General features: G+C 28.8%; 1 protein-coding gene across 2 annotated transcripts in view; it reads left to right on the plus strand.

The window, feature by feature from the left end:
* Positions 1 to 15,872, plus strand: part of LOC142219645 (uncharacterized) — a 145,322-nt gene that overhangs the window by 72,622 nt on the left and 56,828 nt on the right. For both annotated transcript variants that reach the window (XM_075288535.1, XM_075288540.1), the window contains exon 5: positions 15,627 to 15,704. In XM_075288535.1, coding sequence (XP_075144650.1) covers positions 15,627 to 15,704 — 78 coding nt within the window. The remainder of the gene's footprint in view (positions 1 to 15,626; positions 15,705 to 15,872) is intronic.

The following is a 15,872-nucleotide window of genomic DNA, read 5'->3' on the forward strand; positions in this document are numbered from 1 at the left end:
CCCATATAGACCGATCTCCCTATTTTAATTTTTGGGCTTATAGAAACCGTAGTTTTTATTCAATTTACCTGAAATGGGAAATCTTGAGGTATTGTAGGACCACAAATACAAGTGCCAAAAATTGTGAGTATCGATCCATGTTTTGGTATGGTCCCCATATAAAACGACCTCCCGATTTGGGGTCTTGGGCTTATAGAAACCGTAGTTTTTATCGTATTTGCCTGAAATTGGAAATCTAGTGGTATTTTCGGGTCATAAAGAGGTGTGCCGAAAACGGTGAGTATCGGTCCATATTTTAGTATAGCCCTCATAAGAACGATCTCCCGATTTAACTCCTTGGTTAGCTTTTATCTGATTTGTCTGAAATTGTAAATATTCTTGTATTTTAGGCTCACATAAACGTGTATCGGATTAAGTTTTTATCGGTCCATTTGGTAATGCCTCCTTATAGATCGACTTCACTTCTTGAGGGTGTAGAAGGCGCACTGATCATGAAAATTGCTTTAAACTCAATGTAAAATTTCCAGATTTTACTTCTACAGATTGAAGATTTCAAATCAAGACGTTATTTTATAATTTTCTTGCACACTTACAAGAGATGTTAATGATTCCTCTAAAACTCAAACAAAAATGGTTCTTATAAATCCAGAATCTGATATAGTCCTCATGGGTGAAATCTTTAAATTTATCTTCGGGAAGTGTCCTCAAGTCCTCCAGAAATTTCAAAGGAAACTCTAATATTTGGTTCATGGTGGTGGGTATTTATGATTCGGCCCGGCCGAACTTAGTGCTGTATATACACCCTCACAAAAAATCGCTTCTGTAACATATACTCCCAAACATATTTTGCTTCAAGCATATACATTTTTGGGTATTGCCCAAACATTTATATGTTTGATCTCTTCCAATATATAATATGTTTGAAAGCATATTGGTCTAAACAATATATGTTTGGGTAGTATAAGTTCCAAACATTTTGTATTTTTGCATCTAAATTCAATAATGTTGTCTTCCAAAAAACAATATGTTATTTGGTGAACATATAATATGTTTGGAAGCATTTTGCACCCAAAAATATTATAAGCTTAAAAAAATTCTTCCAAACAATATTGTGCTCAAAATTTTATTTATTTATTTATTTATTTATTTATTTATTTATTTATTTATTTATTTATTTATTTATTTATTTATTTATTTATTTATATATTTACAATCATAATGAATTACGAAAATAAACAGGTAATATAGGTGCTAACAACATAGGTTTTCGACCTGAATGTTCAAAATTTTGTTTCTGCCTAATTGTATATTCCCCCACATCTTTCTCACTTCCACGAGATTTTTTAGTTCTTAGCACATTTTTCTGTAATACAAACATTGTAGAAGAAATTATTCAATTTTATGATTTTTTCTTTATTTTAATTTTACCTTTTGCCGGACGGGGATTCGAACAGCGGACCACACAGTTTGTAAGGATCAAAGAAGTAGCTGATCAATTGCCCAAGGAAAAATAAAATGTTAATTTTGTAATAACAAGCAACAACCACCAACTTAATTCAATAGCGCTCCAAGCTACTAAACACATATATGTTTATAGGCTATTTCTAAATTAATATATGTTTGCATCCAAGCATATTATATTTACAAACATTTTATGTCCCAAACATAATATGTTCTAACATATTAACATATATGTCCCAAACATGTTATGCTAGTTTATGAACATTATATGCTTGCACTCAAAAATATTGTGTTTAAAAATTTGTGTTCCAAACATATAATGTTTATAGCCAAACATATGAAAAACAGTCTTTTTCATCCGTGTACTTGTTAAAACCTTTTTCAAATATTTTTTATACTCACCCTCTATTTTATTATTTTTGCTTGATCGGAAAACAGCTACTTACTCATAGACCGAGTCGATTTGTTTTGACACTACAAGAAGAATATAGAACTGAATGTGTAAATTCAATAAAATTCAAATATTTGAGTGTCAGACACATATCATATTTATCCACAACAAAATATGTCTCTCAAGTAGAGCATGTCTTGCTCTGATTTGATTCTATCACTGTCTGATGATGTGGTCGCATATCATCGTCGCCATCTTTAATTGTTCTCTATTCTCTCTCGCTCTATTTGAAGTTTAACAAGTATATACGGCCGTAAGTTCGGCCAGGCCGAAGCTTATGTACCCTCCATCATGGATTGCGCAGAAACTTCTTCTAAACACTGCCATCCACAATCGAATTACTTAAGTTGCGGTATCGCTTGCCGATGGCAAGGTATCTTAAAACCTCCTAACACCATCTTCTAAATTGTATGTAAGTCCATACGTGGTATATATTAAATCAAAAAAAGATCGATCCAATACGTATATAATTCAGTTTGACAAAGTAGACATAAAATTTCGACAAAGTTTTCTACAGAAATAAAATTTTAACAAAATTTTCTATAGAAATAAAAATTTCACAAAATTTTCTATAGAAATAAAAATTTTGACAAAATTTTCTATAGAAAGAAAATTTTGACAAAAATTTCTACAGAAATAAAATTTTAACAAAATTTTCTATAGAAATAAACTTTTGACAAAATTTTCTATAGAAATAAAATCTTGGTAGGTTATTTTTGGCTCGAGTGGCAACCATGATTATGAACCGAATAAAATTTGAACAAAATTTTCTATAGAAATAAAATTTTGACTATGACGAAAATTTTATTATGAACCGAATAAAATTTTAACAAAATTTTCTCTAGAAATAAAATTTTGACAAAATTTTCTATAGAAATAAAATTTTGACAAAATTTTCTATAGAAATAAAATTTGGTAGATTATTTTTGGCTCTAGTGGCAACCATGATTATGAACCGATATGGACCAATTTTGGTATGGTTGTTAGCGACCATATACTAACACCACGTTCCTAATTTGAACCGGATCGGATGAATTTTGCTCCTCCAAGAGGCTCCGGAGGTCAAATCTGGAGAACGTTTTATATGGGGGCTGTATATAATTATGGACCGATATGGACCAGTTCTGGCACGGTTGTTAAAGACCATATACTAACACCATGTTCCAAATTACAACCGGATTGGATGAAATTTGCTTCTCTTGGAGACTTCGCAAGCCAAATCTGGGGATCGGTTTATATGGGGGCTATATATAATTATGAACCGATGTGGACCAATTTTTGCATGGTTGTTAGAGACCATATACCAACATCATGTACCAAATTTCAGGCGGATCGGATGAAATTTGTTTCTCTTTGAGGCTCCGCAACCCAAATCTGGGGATCGGTTTATATGGGCGCTATATATAATTATGGACCGATGTGGACAAATTTTTGCACGGTTGTTAGAGACCATATACCAATACCATGTACCTAATTTCAGCCGGATCGGATGCAATTTGCTTCTCTTTGAGGCTTCGCAAGCCAAATCTGGAGATCGGTTTATATGGGGTCTATATATAATTATGAACCGATGTGGACCAATTTTTGCATGGTTGTTGAAGACCATATACCAACATCATGTACAAAATTTCAGATGGATCGGATGAAATTTGCTTCTTTTTGAGGCTCCGCAAGCCAAATCTGGGGATCGGTTTATATGGGGGCTATATATAATTATGGACCGATGTGGACCAATTTCTGCATGATTGTTAGAGACCACATACCAACACCATGTACCAAATTTCAGCCGGATCGGATGCAATTTGCTTCTCTTTGAGGCTTCGCAAGCCAAATCTGGAGATCGGTTTATATGGGGTCTATATATATTTATGGACCGATGTGGACCACTTTTTGCATGGTTGTTAGAGACCATATACCAACATCATGTACAAAATTTCAGATGGATCGGATGAAATTTTCTTCTCTTTGAGGCTCCGCAAGCCAAATCTGGGGATCGGTTTATATGGGGGCTATATATAATTATGGACCGATGTGGACCAATTTTTGCATGGTTGTTAGAGACCATATACCAACACCATGTACCAAATTTCAGCCGGATCGGATGAAATATGCTTCCGTTAGAGGCTCCACAAGCCAAATCTGAGGGTCCCTTTATATGGGGGCTATACGTAAAAGTGGACCGATATGGTCCATTTTCAATACCATCCGACCTACATCGATAACAACTACTTGTGCCAAGTTTCAAGTCGATAGCTTGTTTCGTTCGGAAGTTAGCGTGATTTCAACAGACGGACGGACGGACGGACGGACGGACATGCTTAGATCGACTCAGAATTTCACCACGACCCCGAATATATATACTTTATGGGGTCTTAGAGCAATATTTCGATGTGTTACAAACGGAATGACAAAGTTAATATACCCCCATCCTATGATGGAGGGTATAAAAACATATATATCTGTATACGAAATTTTTAAATTAATTTATGTTTACCTACAGAGTCGTTATATTTAAGAAAATGAGATAACCCAAACATAATATTTTCTAACATACAAACATATATGTCACAAACATTTTATACTCGTTTATGGAATTTATCGGTTTGTTCTTAAAAATTATGTGCTAAAATTATGAAAAGCAGCCGTTTTTCGTATGGGATAAAATAAAAAATTTTCTCACTCACTTTATTCTAAATACTTTAAATCCCAATCTGAAGTATCATCCCTCTCAACTAAAATCCAATTGTTTATGATAATGTATTTTCAATTCTCTTCGAATTGTTTCACATACCATAACCCATTGAAGCAAGTGTTAATAATATGGATTATTATGGTACACTCGTCTGTTATTATCCTACATCAATAGGAGCTAACCATGCGAAGCGAAGCATCTAAAGAGAATATAGCCAACAGACAAACATTATTCTATGCGCTTAAGGATTTTCAAAATTCCATTCTAGTGGTCAATTCGAAAACAAATAACAATAAAAATATAAAAGGACACTGCAGCGGGATAAGTCGCCTTTACAATACCTACGGCTTCTATACTTTCAATACAGAACAATCGAGACAGAAATGTCTGTTAAATTAGGCTTAGGTTAGGTGGTGGCAGCCCATTATGTCAGGCACAATAAGACTGTTTTAGAGGGCATAATCCACCACTGAAAAACTTTTTGGTTTTTGGTCAAAACTGCTTTTGTACCAGCGACTCTGTACCCCAAAAAAAAAATCGCTTATGTAACATATACCCTAAACACATTTTGTTTCAAGCATATAAATTTTCACGATTGGTCCAAACAAAATATTGTTTGTATAGTTCAAACATATTATGTTTCACCTTAGGCATACACTGTTGGGAAAAAATTGTAATGAAATTTTCCTTGTGTATATATATTTTTAAGGCACCAATTGGTTGCTTCCATTCTTTTACTTGCAGCATACTCTCTAAGTGCGTTTTCGATTCGCAAAAAATATGTTGCCTTGGTGTTACTCTACTTTTTCTCAATTGACATTTCGCCCAAATGATAGTGTAATTCTAAAGTTATTGTTAATTTATAATATTGTGAGGTATAAAGGATCAAAAATCTATGGCAGTGTCCTTGATATGTTGCAATCAATTTCGAGAATGTTGCACCTTTTTCCCAATCGAAATCGCCATAAGTCTCTCCTTCTAAACACATATATATTTATAGGCTATTTCAAAATTAATATATGTTTGCATCGAAACATATTATATTTACAAACATTTTATGTCCCAAACATTATATTTTCTAACAAATTGACATATATGTCCCAAACATGTGATGCTAGTTTATGAACATTGCATTCTTGCACTTAAAAATATTGTGTTTAAAAAATTTGAGTTCCAAACATATAATTTTTACACCCAAACATATATAAAAAAAACAATCTGTTTCGTCCGTGTGTGTATGCAAGGCGGGCATGCTAACTATTGCACCACGGTGGCTACCACACGAAAAAAATATATACGTGGTACTAAAGAGTATGCAACCTAAATTTTAGGATGCGCAATTTAAAAAATATTAAGGACGAATTCCTTTAAAATAATGTAATTCTAATTAAAATAAAGTTTATAATCTTTGCTTCAAAAATTTTTTATTTGGAAAATTGCGTCCCTCCGTTAAAGTCGTATGTCTTTGAACTAAGACAAATTTTCCTTAAGGTAAAGTAACACATTTTTGAATTAAAGAAATCGTCCTTAAATTAATTGAAATATTGACTCTTTAGATTTTAAAAGAAATGCTTCAAATATACAATAAGATTTATATTAAGGAATTATCATCTTTGGTATAAAGTTTTAGACGTGAAAGAGAAAATTCCTTAAATGAAATCGATGTGCTAAATTTAATTTTATTGGCCCCAGATTAAATAGTGCATAGGTCCCTAAAAAATATCTTTTTTTAATGAAACCGCATCTTTGGCTCGGAATCAATACCAATACCTACCCTTCCCAGCAAAAAAAAATGGAAGTCCTTCCAAAGGCACAACTTTAAAAGCACTTCCAATGATGTTCTTTATTTTAACTTCCCAGGAAGTTCTTTTAATTCAATTTTGTATAACATATTTTTTTCATACTTTTAATGGGTAATTTCACTTATTATACCCTCCACCATAGGATGGGCGTATATTAATCGAAATATTGCTCTAAGACCCCATAAAGTATATATATTCTGGGTCGTGGTGAAATTCTGAGTCGATCTGAGCATCTCCGTCCGTCCGTCCGTCCGTCTGTTGAAATCACGGTAACTTCCGAACGAAACAAGCTATCGACTCGAAACTTGGCACAAGTAGTTGTTATTGATGTAGGTCGGACGATATTGCAAATGGGCCATATCGGTCCACTTTTACGTATAGCCCCCATATAAACAGACCCCCAAATTTGGCTTGCGCAGCCTCTAAGAGAAGAAAATTTCATCCGATCCAGCTGAAATTTGGAACATGGTATAAGTATATGGTCTTTAACAACCATTCCAAAATTGGTCTACATCGGTCAATAATTATATATAGCCCCCATATAAACCGATCCTCCGTTTTGGCTTGCGGAGCCACTAAGAGAAGCAAATTTCATCCGATCCGGTTTAAATTTGGAACATGGTATAAGTATATGTTCTTTAACATCCATGCAAAAATTGGCCCACATCGGTCCATAATTATATATAGCACCCATATAAACCGATCCCCAGATTTGGCTTGCGGAGCCTCAAAGAGAAGCAAATTTCATCCGATCCTGCTGAAATTTGGTATATGGTGTTGTTATATGGTCTCTAACAATTATGCAAAACTTAGTCCACATCGGTTCATAATTATATATAGCCCCCATATAAAACGTTCTCCAGATTTGACCTCCGGAGCCCCTTGGAGGAGCAAAATTCATCCGATCCGGTTCAAATTTGGAACTTGGTGTTAGTATATGGCCGCTAACAACCATACCAAGATTGGTCCATATCGGTCTATAGTTATATATAGCCGATCTCCAATCACACAAAAATTGGTCCATATCGGTTCATAATCATGATAGCCACTCGAGCCAAAAATAATTTACCAAAATTTTATTTCTACAGAAAATTTTGTCAAAATTTTATTTCTATAGAAAATTTTGTCAAAATTTTATTTCTACAGAAAATTTTGTCAAAATTTTATTTCTATAGAAAATTTTGTTAAAATTTTATTGGGTTCATAATTAAATTTTCATCATTGTCAAAATTTTATTTCTATAGAAAATTTTGTTAAAATCTTATTCGGTTCATAATCATGGTTGCCACTCGAGCCAAAAATAATCTACCAAAATTTTATTTCTATAGAAAATTTTGTCAAAATTTTATTTCTAAAGAAAATTTTGTCAAAATTTTATTTCTATAGAAAATTTTGTCAAAATTTTATTTCTATAGAAAATTTTGTCAAAATTTTATTTCTATAGAAAATTTTATTTCTATAGAAAAGTTTGTTAAACTTCATTTCTGTAGAAAATTTTGTCAAAATTTTCTTTCTATACAAAATTTTGTGAAAATTTTATATCTATAGAAAATTTTGTCAAAATTTTCTTTCTATACAAAATTTTGTGAAAATTTTATGTCTATAGAAAATTTTGAATTATATACGTATGAGATCCATCTTTTTTGATTTAATATAACCACGTATGGACTTACATACAATTTAGAAGACGGTGTATGAAGGTTTTAAGACACCTTGCCATCGGCAAGCGTTACCGCAACTTAAGTAATTCGATTGTGGATGGCAGTGTTTAGAAGAAGTTTCTACGCAATCCATGGTGGAGGGTACATGAGCTTCGACCTGGCCGAACTTACGGCCGTATATACTTGTTTTCATAAAGTTTAGAACACAAATTTTGTAAATTTTGGTCGCTCCATTAGAGTTACATGTCTTCGAGCTAAGGCTATTTTTTTCGTAAATTAAAGAAACACATTTTGGATTTAAAGAAATTGTACTTAAATTAACTGATATATTGAAAAATTAGATTTAAGATAAAAACGCTTCAAGTATAAGCTAAGACTTATTATGAGGATTTAGCGTCATTGGTTTAAAGTTTTTTATTTATTTTTTTTTTTTGAATTAAGAAAACATTTTTTACTTTGAAATATCCGTTATAATTTGGATTTTTAATTGGAATTTGTTTCTACATGACTACCTTTACTAATAAACCACGAAAATAGAATGAAAATTTGATAAATGAGATTTTTATCCTACTTTTAATATTATTGGTCCTAGATTTAAAGCCAGATAGGTCGCTAAAAAAATTCTTTATTTTAAAGAGGCCGCATCTTTGGCTCGGAATCAATATCAAAATCCTTAAGTCAAAATCTTTGTATGCAAAATTTTTTTTTTTGTTGAGTGTAAGATCCATGTGGAAGTTTTTTTATTTTTATTATTTCATAACTTTGTATTTTACATGCACGCTCACAAAAAATCGCTTCTGTAACATATACTCCCAAACATATTTTGCTTCAAGCATATACATTTTTGGCTATTGCCCAAACATTTATATGTTTGATCTCTTCCAATATATAATATGTTTGAAAGCATATTGGTCTAAACAATATATGTTTGGGTAGTCTAAGTTCCAAACATTTTGTATTTTTGCATCCAAATTCAATAATTTTGTCTTCCAAAAAACAATATGTTATTATGTGAACATATAATATGTTTGGAAGCATTTTGCACCCAAAAATATTATATGCTTAAAAAAATTCTCCCAAACAATATTGTGCTCAAAATTTTATTTATTTATTTATATATTTACAATCATAATGAATTATGAAAATAAACAGGTAATATAGGTGCTAACAACATAGGTTTTCGACCTGAATGCTCAAAATTTTGTTTCTGCCTAATTGTATATTCCCCCACATCTTTCTCACTTCCACGAGATTTTTTAGTTCTTAGCACCTTTTTCTGTAATACAAACATTGTAGAAGAAATTATTCAAATTTATGATTTTTTTATTTCGATTCGAACAGCGGACCACACAGTTTGTAAGGATCAAAGAAGTAGCTGATCAATTGCCCAAGGAAAAATAAAATGTTAATTTTGTAATAACGAGCAACAACCACCAACTTAATTCAATATCGCTCCCTGTTAAATAGCGCTCCAAGCTACTAAACACATATATGTTTATAGGCTATTTCTAAATTAATATATGTTTGCATTCAAGCATATTATATTTACAAACATTTTATGTCCCAAACATAATATGTTCTAACATATTAACATATATGTCCCAAACATGTTATGCTAGTTTATGAACATTATATGCTTGCACTCAAAAATATTGTGCTTAAAAATTTGTGTTCCAAACATATAATGTTTATAGCCAAACATATGAAAAACAGTCTTTTTCATCCGTGTGATTTCAAACATGATAGTTTATGGCTACCTATATTAATTTTCATGGGAAGTGATAAACCCTCATATTTGAGATCATATAAAATACAGATTTATGCAGGAATAAAAGTCCAAAAAGTCACATAGGGACCTTACCACCCATGGCAGGGTTAAATCCTAACTAGATTTTCGATTTCAAGCATTCTCACAAAACGCTTCCTCCAAAAACATATTTGCTAAATTAATTAAATAAATAAATGAAATAAAATAAAAACTGAAAAATTGACACCACCAATGGGCTAACTTAAATCGATCATATAGTCCGAAAAATTCAAAGTATTTTGCAACAAAATGTAGCATCCCAAACAACAGCTACATCTACAATACAAACTCCAGCAACAAAATAGCAAGCAACATTAATTATAAAGATAGTGCACAGAGATAGCACCAACCATCGGTCAGAAAGTAGAAAGAGAAACTGTAGAAAAAAAGTAGAAAGAGAAACTGTAGAAAAAAAAAAACACTTTTTTAACAGACTACCATTCGATATACTCGAACTATCATACACACACACACACCCTAGTACAGAAAAAACGCATAACAAGTCAAATAGACTTGGCCATTTTACTTCCTTTGGCTAAGGATGTTTATAAACACAAAGAGCAGAAAACATTGCGATATGCGTGAACTAAACACAATATACGCGACAATCTGCCAATGCACACACACACACACAAACACCCGATTTCGCTGTTTCCTTTTTACATTCCCTGCACCGTACTTATTTACAGTTTTATGGATATCCGAATAGAGATATCCTACAACAATGTAGCAATGTTGGCAACAGACAATAGACAAAGAAGCAACATCAGTAGCAATGAGTATGGCAACATTAACAACAACAACAAAATGGTGATACCCTATAACATGATGAGATGGGGAGAGAGAGAATGAGTGTAGGATGGAGCAAAGTGTACTTGAGCAACAAATATTTCCTAGACTTTATCCTAAAATCTTTACACATTAAACTGCAGCAAAGGACAGCGATGGGACATCTATTGAAACACCTTTGACAAGCTGTGTACGATGTCTTGCACAGTGTTTTCGGAGGGGTAAAATGTTTCAAAGAGTGGCTGTTAACACTCACTCACACAGTCTTGAGACGAGTTTCAGGAGAAAAGGGCATCAGTAGACAGTATAAACCATACGAGTATGCTTATAAGTTACAAATGGATATTTAAAACCCCTATGCTTCAATTTCCATTCACCGTAATATACACTTCTTTGCGAATTATTATGTTTCTGTATATGGATGAGTGAGTAGTAGGTTGTCATTCCATGGATTTTGTGTTGTGGTTTATTTCTATAGAAACTTTTTCCACAATTTTCTATAGAAAATTTTGTCAACATTTTATTATTATTATTTTGTCAAAAATATATTTCCATAGAAAATTCTGAAATTCTGTAAAAATTGTATCTTTTTTTTTATTTATTTATTTATTTATTTATTTATTTTTAATTGTATTTCTATAGAAAATTTTGTCAAAATATTATTTCCAAAGAATATTTTATCAAAATTTTATTTCTAAAGAAAATTTTGTCATAATTTTATTTCAATAGAAAAGTCTGAAATTCTGTAATTTTTTTTTATACAAAAAATTTTGTCAAAATTTAATTTCTATTAAAAATTTTGTCAAAATTTTATCTCTGCAGAAAATTTTGTCAAAATTTTATCTCTGCAGAAAATTTTGGCAAAATTTTATTTCTAAAGTAATTTTGTCAAATTTTTATTTCTACAGAAAATTTTGCCAAAATTTTATTTCCATAGAAAATTTTGCCAAACATTTATTTCTATAGAAAATTTTGCCAAACATTTATTTCTATAGAAAACTTTGCAAAATTTTATTTCTATAGAAAATGTTGTCAAAATTTTATTTCAATAGAAAATTTTGTCAAACATTTATCATTATAGAAATTATGTAAAATTTTTTTCTCTATAGAAAATTTTATCTCCAAGAAAATTTTGTCAAAATTTTATCTCCATAGAAATTTTTGTAAAAATTTTATGTCCATAGAAAATTTTGTCAAAATTTTATCTCCACAGAAAATTTTGTCAAAATTTTATCTCCATAGAAAATTTTGTCAAAATTTTATCTCTGCACAAAATTTTGTCAAAATTTTATTTCTAAAGTAATTTTGTCAAATTTTTGTTCCTACAGAAAATTTTTGCAAAATTTTATTTCCATAGAAAATTTTGTCAAACATTTTTTTTGCAAAATTTTATTTCTAACGAAAATTTTGTCAAAATTTTATTTCTAACGAAAATTTTGTTAAAATTTTATTTCTATAGAAAATTTTGTCAAACGTTTATCGTTAAAAAAATTATGTAAAATTTTTTTTCTATAGAAAATTTTATCTCCAAGAAAATTTTGTCAAAATTTTATCTCCATAGAAAATTTTGTCAAAATTTTATCTCCATAGAAAATTTTGTCAAAATGTTATTTCCATAGAAAATTTTTTCAAAATTTTATCTCCATAGAAAATTTTGTCAAAATTTTATCTCCATAGAAAATTTTGTCAAAATTTTATCTCCATAGAAAATTTTGTCAAAATTTTATCTCCATAGAAAATTTTGTCAAAATTTTATCTAAATAGAACATTTTGTCAAAATGTTATCTCTATAGAAAAATTTGTTAAAATTTTTTCTCTATAGAAAATTGTGTTAAAATGTTATCTTTAGTCAAAATTTTATGTCTACAGAAAATTTTTCAAAATTTTGTTTCTACATAAAATTTTGTCGAAATATTATTTTTAACGAAAATTTTGTAAAATTTTATTTCCATGGAAAATTTTGTCAAAATTTTAGTTCTATAGAAAAATTTGGCAAAATTTTATTTCCTTAGAAAATTTTGTCAAAATTTTATTTCTATAGAAAAAGTGTTGTCAAAATTTCATACCCATAGAAAGTTCAAAAATTTTATCTCTACAGAAAATTTTTTCAAAATTTTGTCAAAATCTAATTATACAATTATTTTTCGAGCTTTATGGACAGATATAGATTAAGGAACATGGTTAATAGAGCCATTGAAAAGAAAACGCCAGATACAAATCTATACACGCCTGGACTGTACATGTTTGGGTTCGGGCGAATGAACCTTTCCACAGCCTTTAGTATAGATCTGGCTGGGAGAGATAACTCAATTTTGGGCCCTTTATGCTAACTCCTTATGGAGAAAACATTTGGGAAATTTCCTCTTACAAATTGAATCATCTTTTCTCCCACTGTACATTATCTTTTCATATAACTTACAAGTTCCAAAATTAAGTTAACATGAAATATAATTTTATCAAAATTTTATCTCTATAGAAAATTTTGTCAAAATTTTATCTCTATAGAAAATTTTGTCAAAATTTTATCTCTATAGAAAATTTTGTCAAAATTTTATCTCTATAGAAAATTGTGTCAAAATTGTATCCTTATAGAGAAATTTGTCAAAATTTTATTTCTATAGAAAATTTTTGTCAAAGTTTTGTCTCTAAAAAACATTTAGTCAAAATTTTATTTCTATAGAAAATTTTGTCAAAATTTTTCAACATTTTATCTCTATAGAAAATTTTATCAAAATTTTATCTCTATAAGAAATTTTGACAAAATTTTATCTCTATACGAAATTTTGTCAAAATGTTATCTCTATAAAAAATTTAGTCACAATCTTACTTCTATAGAAAATGTTGTCAAAATTTTATCTCTATAAGAAATTTTGCCAAAATTTTATTTGTATAGAAAATTTTGTCAAAATTTTATTTCTATAAAAAATTTTGTCAAAATTTTACTTCTATAGAAATTTTGTCAACATTTTATCTCTAAAGAAAGTTTTGACAAAATTTTATTTCTATAGAAAATTTTGTCAAAATTTTTCAACATTTTATCTCTATAGAAAATATTATCAAAATTTTATTTCTATAAGAAATTTTGTCAAAATTTTATCTCTATAGGAAATTTTGTCAAAATGTTATCTCTATAAAAAATGTAGTCACAATGTTACTTATATAGAAAATTTTGTCAAAATTTTATCTCTATAAGAAATTTTGCCAAAATTTTGTCAAAATTTTATTTCTATAAAAAATTTTGTCGAAATTTTATTTCTATAAAAAATTTTCTCAAAATTTAATTTCTATAGAAACTTTTGTCAACATTTTATCTCTAAAGATAGTTTTGACAAAATTTTATTTCTATAGAAAATTTTGTCAAAATTTTTCAACATTTTATCTCTTTAGAAAATATTATCAAAATTTTATCTCTATAAGAAATTTTGTTAAAATTTTATCTCTTTAGAAAATTTTGTCAAAATTTTATCTCTATAAGAAATTTTGCAAGAATTTTATTTGTATAGAAAATTTTGTAAAAATTTTATTTCTATAAAAAATTTTGTCAAAATTTTATTTCTATAAAAAATTTTGTCAAAATTTTATTTCTATAAAAAATTTTCTCAAAATTTTATTTCTATAGAAACTTTTGTCAACATTTTATCTCTTAAGAAAGTTTTGACAAAATTTTATTTCTATAGAAAATTTTGTCAAAATTTTTCAACATTTTATCTCTATAAAAAATTTTGTCAAAATTTTAAATCTATAAGAAATGTTGTCAAAATTTTATTTCTTTAGGAAATTTTGCTAAATTTTATTTCTATAGAAAATGTTCTCAAAATTTTATTTCTATAGAAAATTTTGTCAAAATTTTATTTCTATAGAATATTTTGTTAAAATTTATTTCTATAGAAAATGTTGTCAAAAGTTTATTTATATAGAAAATTTTGTCAAAATTGTATCTCTATAGAAAATTTTATCAAAATTTTATCTCTATAAAAAATGTTGTCAAAATTTTATCTCTATAAAGAATTTTGTCAAAATGTTATTTCTATAGAAAATTTTGTCAACATTTTATCTCTAAAGCAAGTTTTGCAAAATTTTATTTCTATAGAAAATTTTGTCAACATTTTATCTCTAAAGAAAGTTTTACCAAATTTTATTTCTATAGAAAATTTTGTCAAAATTTTTCAACATTTTATCTCTATAAAACATTTCGTCAAAATTTTATCAAAATTTTGAATCAATAAGAAATTTTGTCAATTTTTTTTATTTCTATAGGAAATTTTGCCAAAATTTTATTTCTACAGAAAATTTTTTTAAAATTTTATTTCTATAAAAAATTTTGTCAAAATTTTATATCTATAGAATATTTTGTTAAAATTTATTTCTATAGAAAATGTTGTCAAATGTTTATTTATATAGAAAATTTTGCCAAAATTGTATCTCTATAGAAAATTTTATCAAAATGTTATATCCATAAAAAATTTTGTCAAAATGTTATTTCTATAGAAAATTTTTTCAACATTTTATCTCTAAAGAAAATTTTGATAAAATTTTATTTCTATAAAAAATTTTGTCAAAATTTTATTCATATAGAAAATTTTTGCCAAAATTAGAATTATATTTCTATAGAAAATTTTGTCAAAAATTTTCAACATTTTATCTCTATAAAAAATTTTGTCAAAATGTTATCTCTGTAGAAGATTTTATCTCTAAAGAAATTTTTTTTCAAAAATTGTATCTCTATAGAAAATTTTGTCAAAATTTTATTTCTAGAGGATTTTTGTGAAGTGCCTGTTGTTGGAGAGGAATATTTTTTAAAATCTTCTAAAAAAGTTGACCAATCTACCCAAAATTTTGGCCAAATCAACTCGGTTTTCCAATTTCGGTCTTTGTTTCACTTTCTCCGTAACTTTATGATAATCACAATCATTTATATCTTCCAGCTCATTCTAGTGTTATTCTGTTTTTTCTTTCATTACAGACTTCGGAGAAGATAAAAAGCTGTGGAACCATGAAACGAGTTGAACCTCATCAGAATTTTGAGGAGACCATACAAAGGGTAAATATCACAAATGGAATTTTCATAATATTATATGTATGTGTTAGTCAGAGAGTGTGTATGTGTGATTATATACTCCTTCTCAATTACTCTGTGTTCAAAGAGGATGCATGATGATAACACGTTGTTATCCCTGGGATTTTTTGTTTGTCATTTTGGTTTGTTTGT

This window comes from Haematobia irritans, chromosome 1 (genome assembly GCF_050003625.1).
Source record: "Haematobia irritans isolate KBUSLIRL chromosome 1, ASM5000362v1, whole genome shotgun sequence".
NCBI lineage: Eukaryota > Metazoa > Arthropoda > Insecta > Diptera > Muscidae > Haematobia > Haematobia irritans.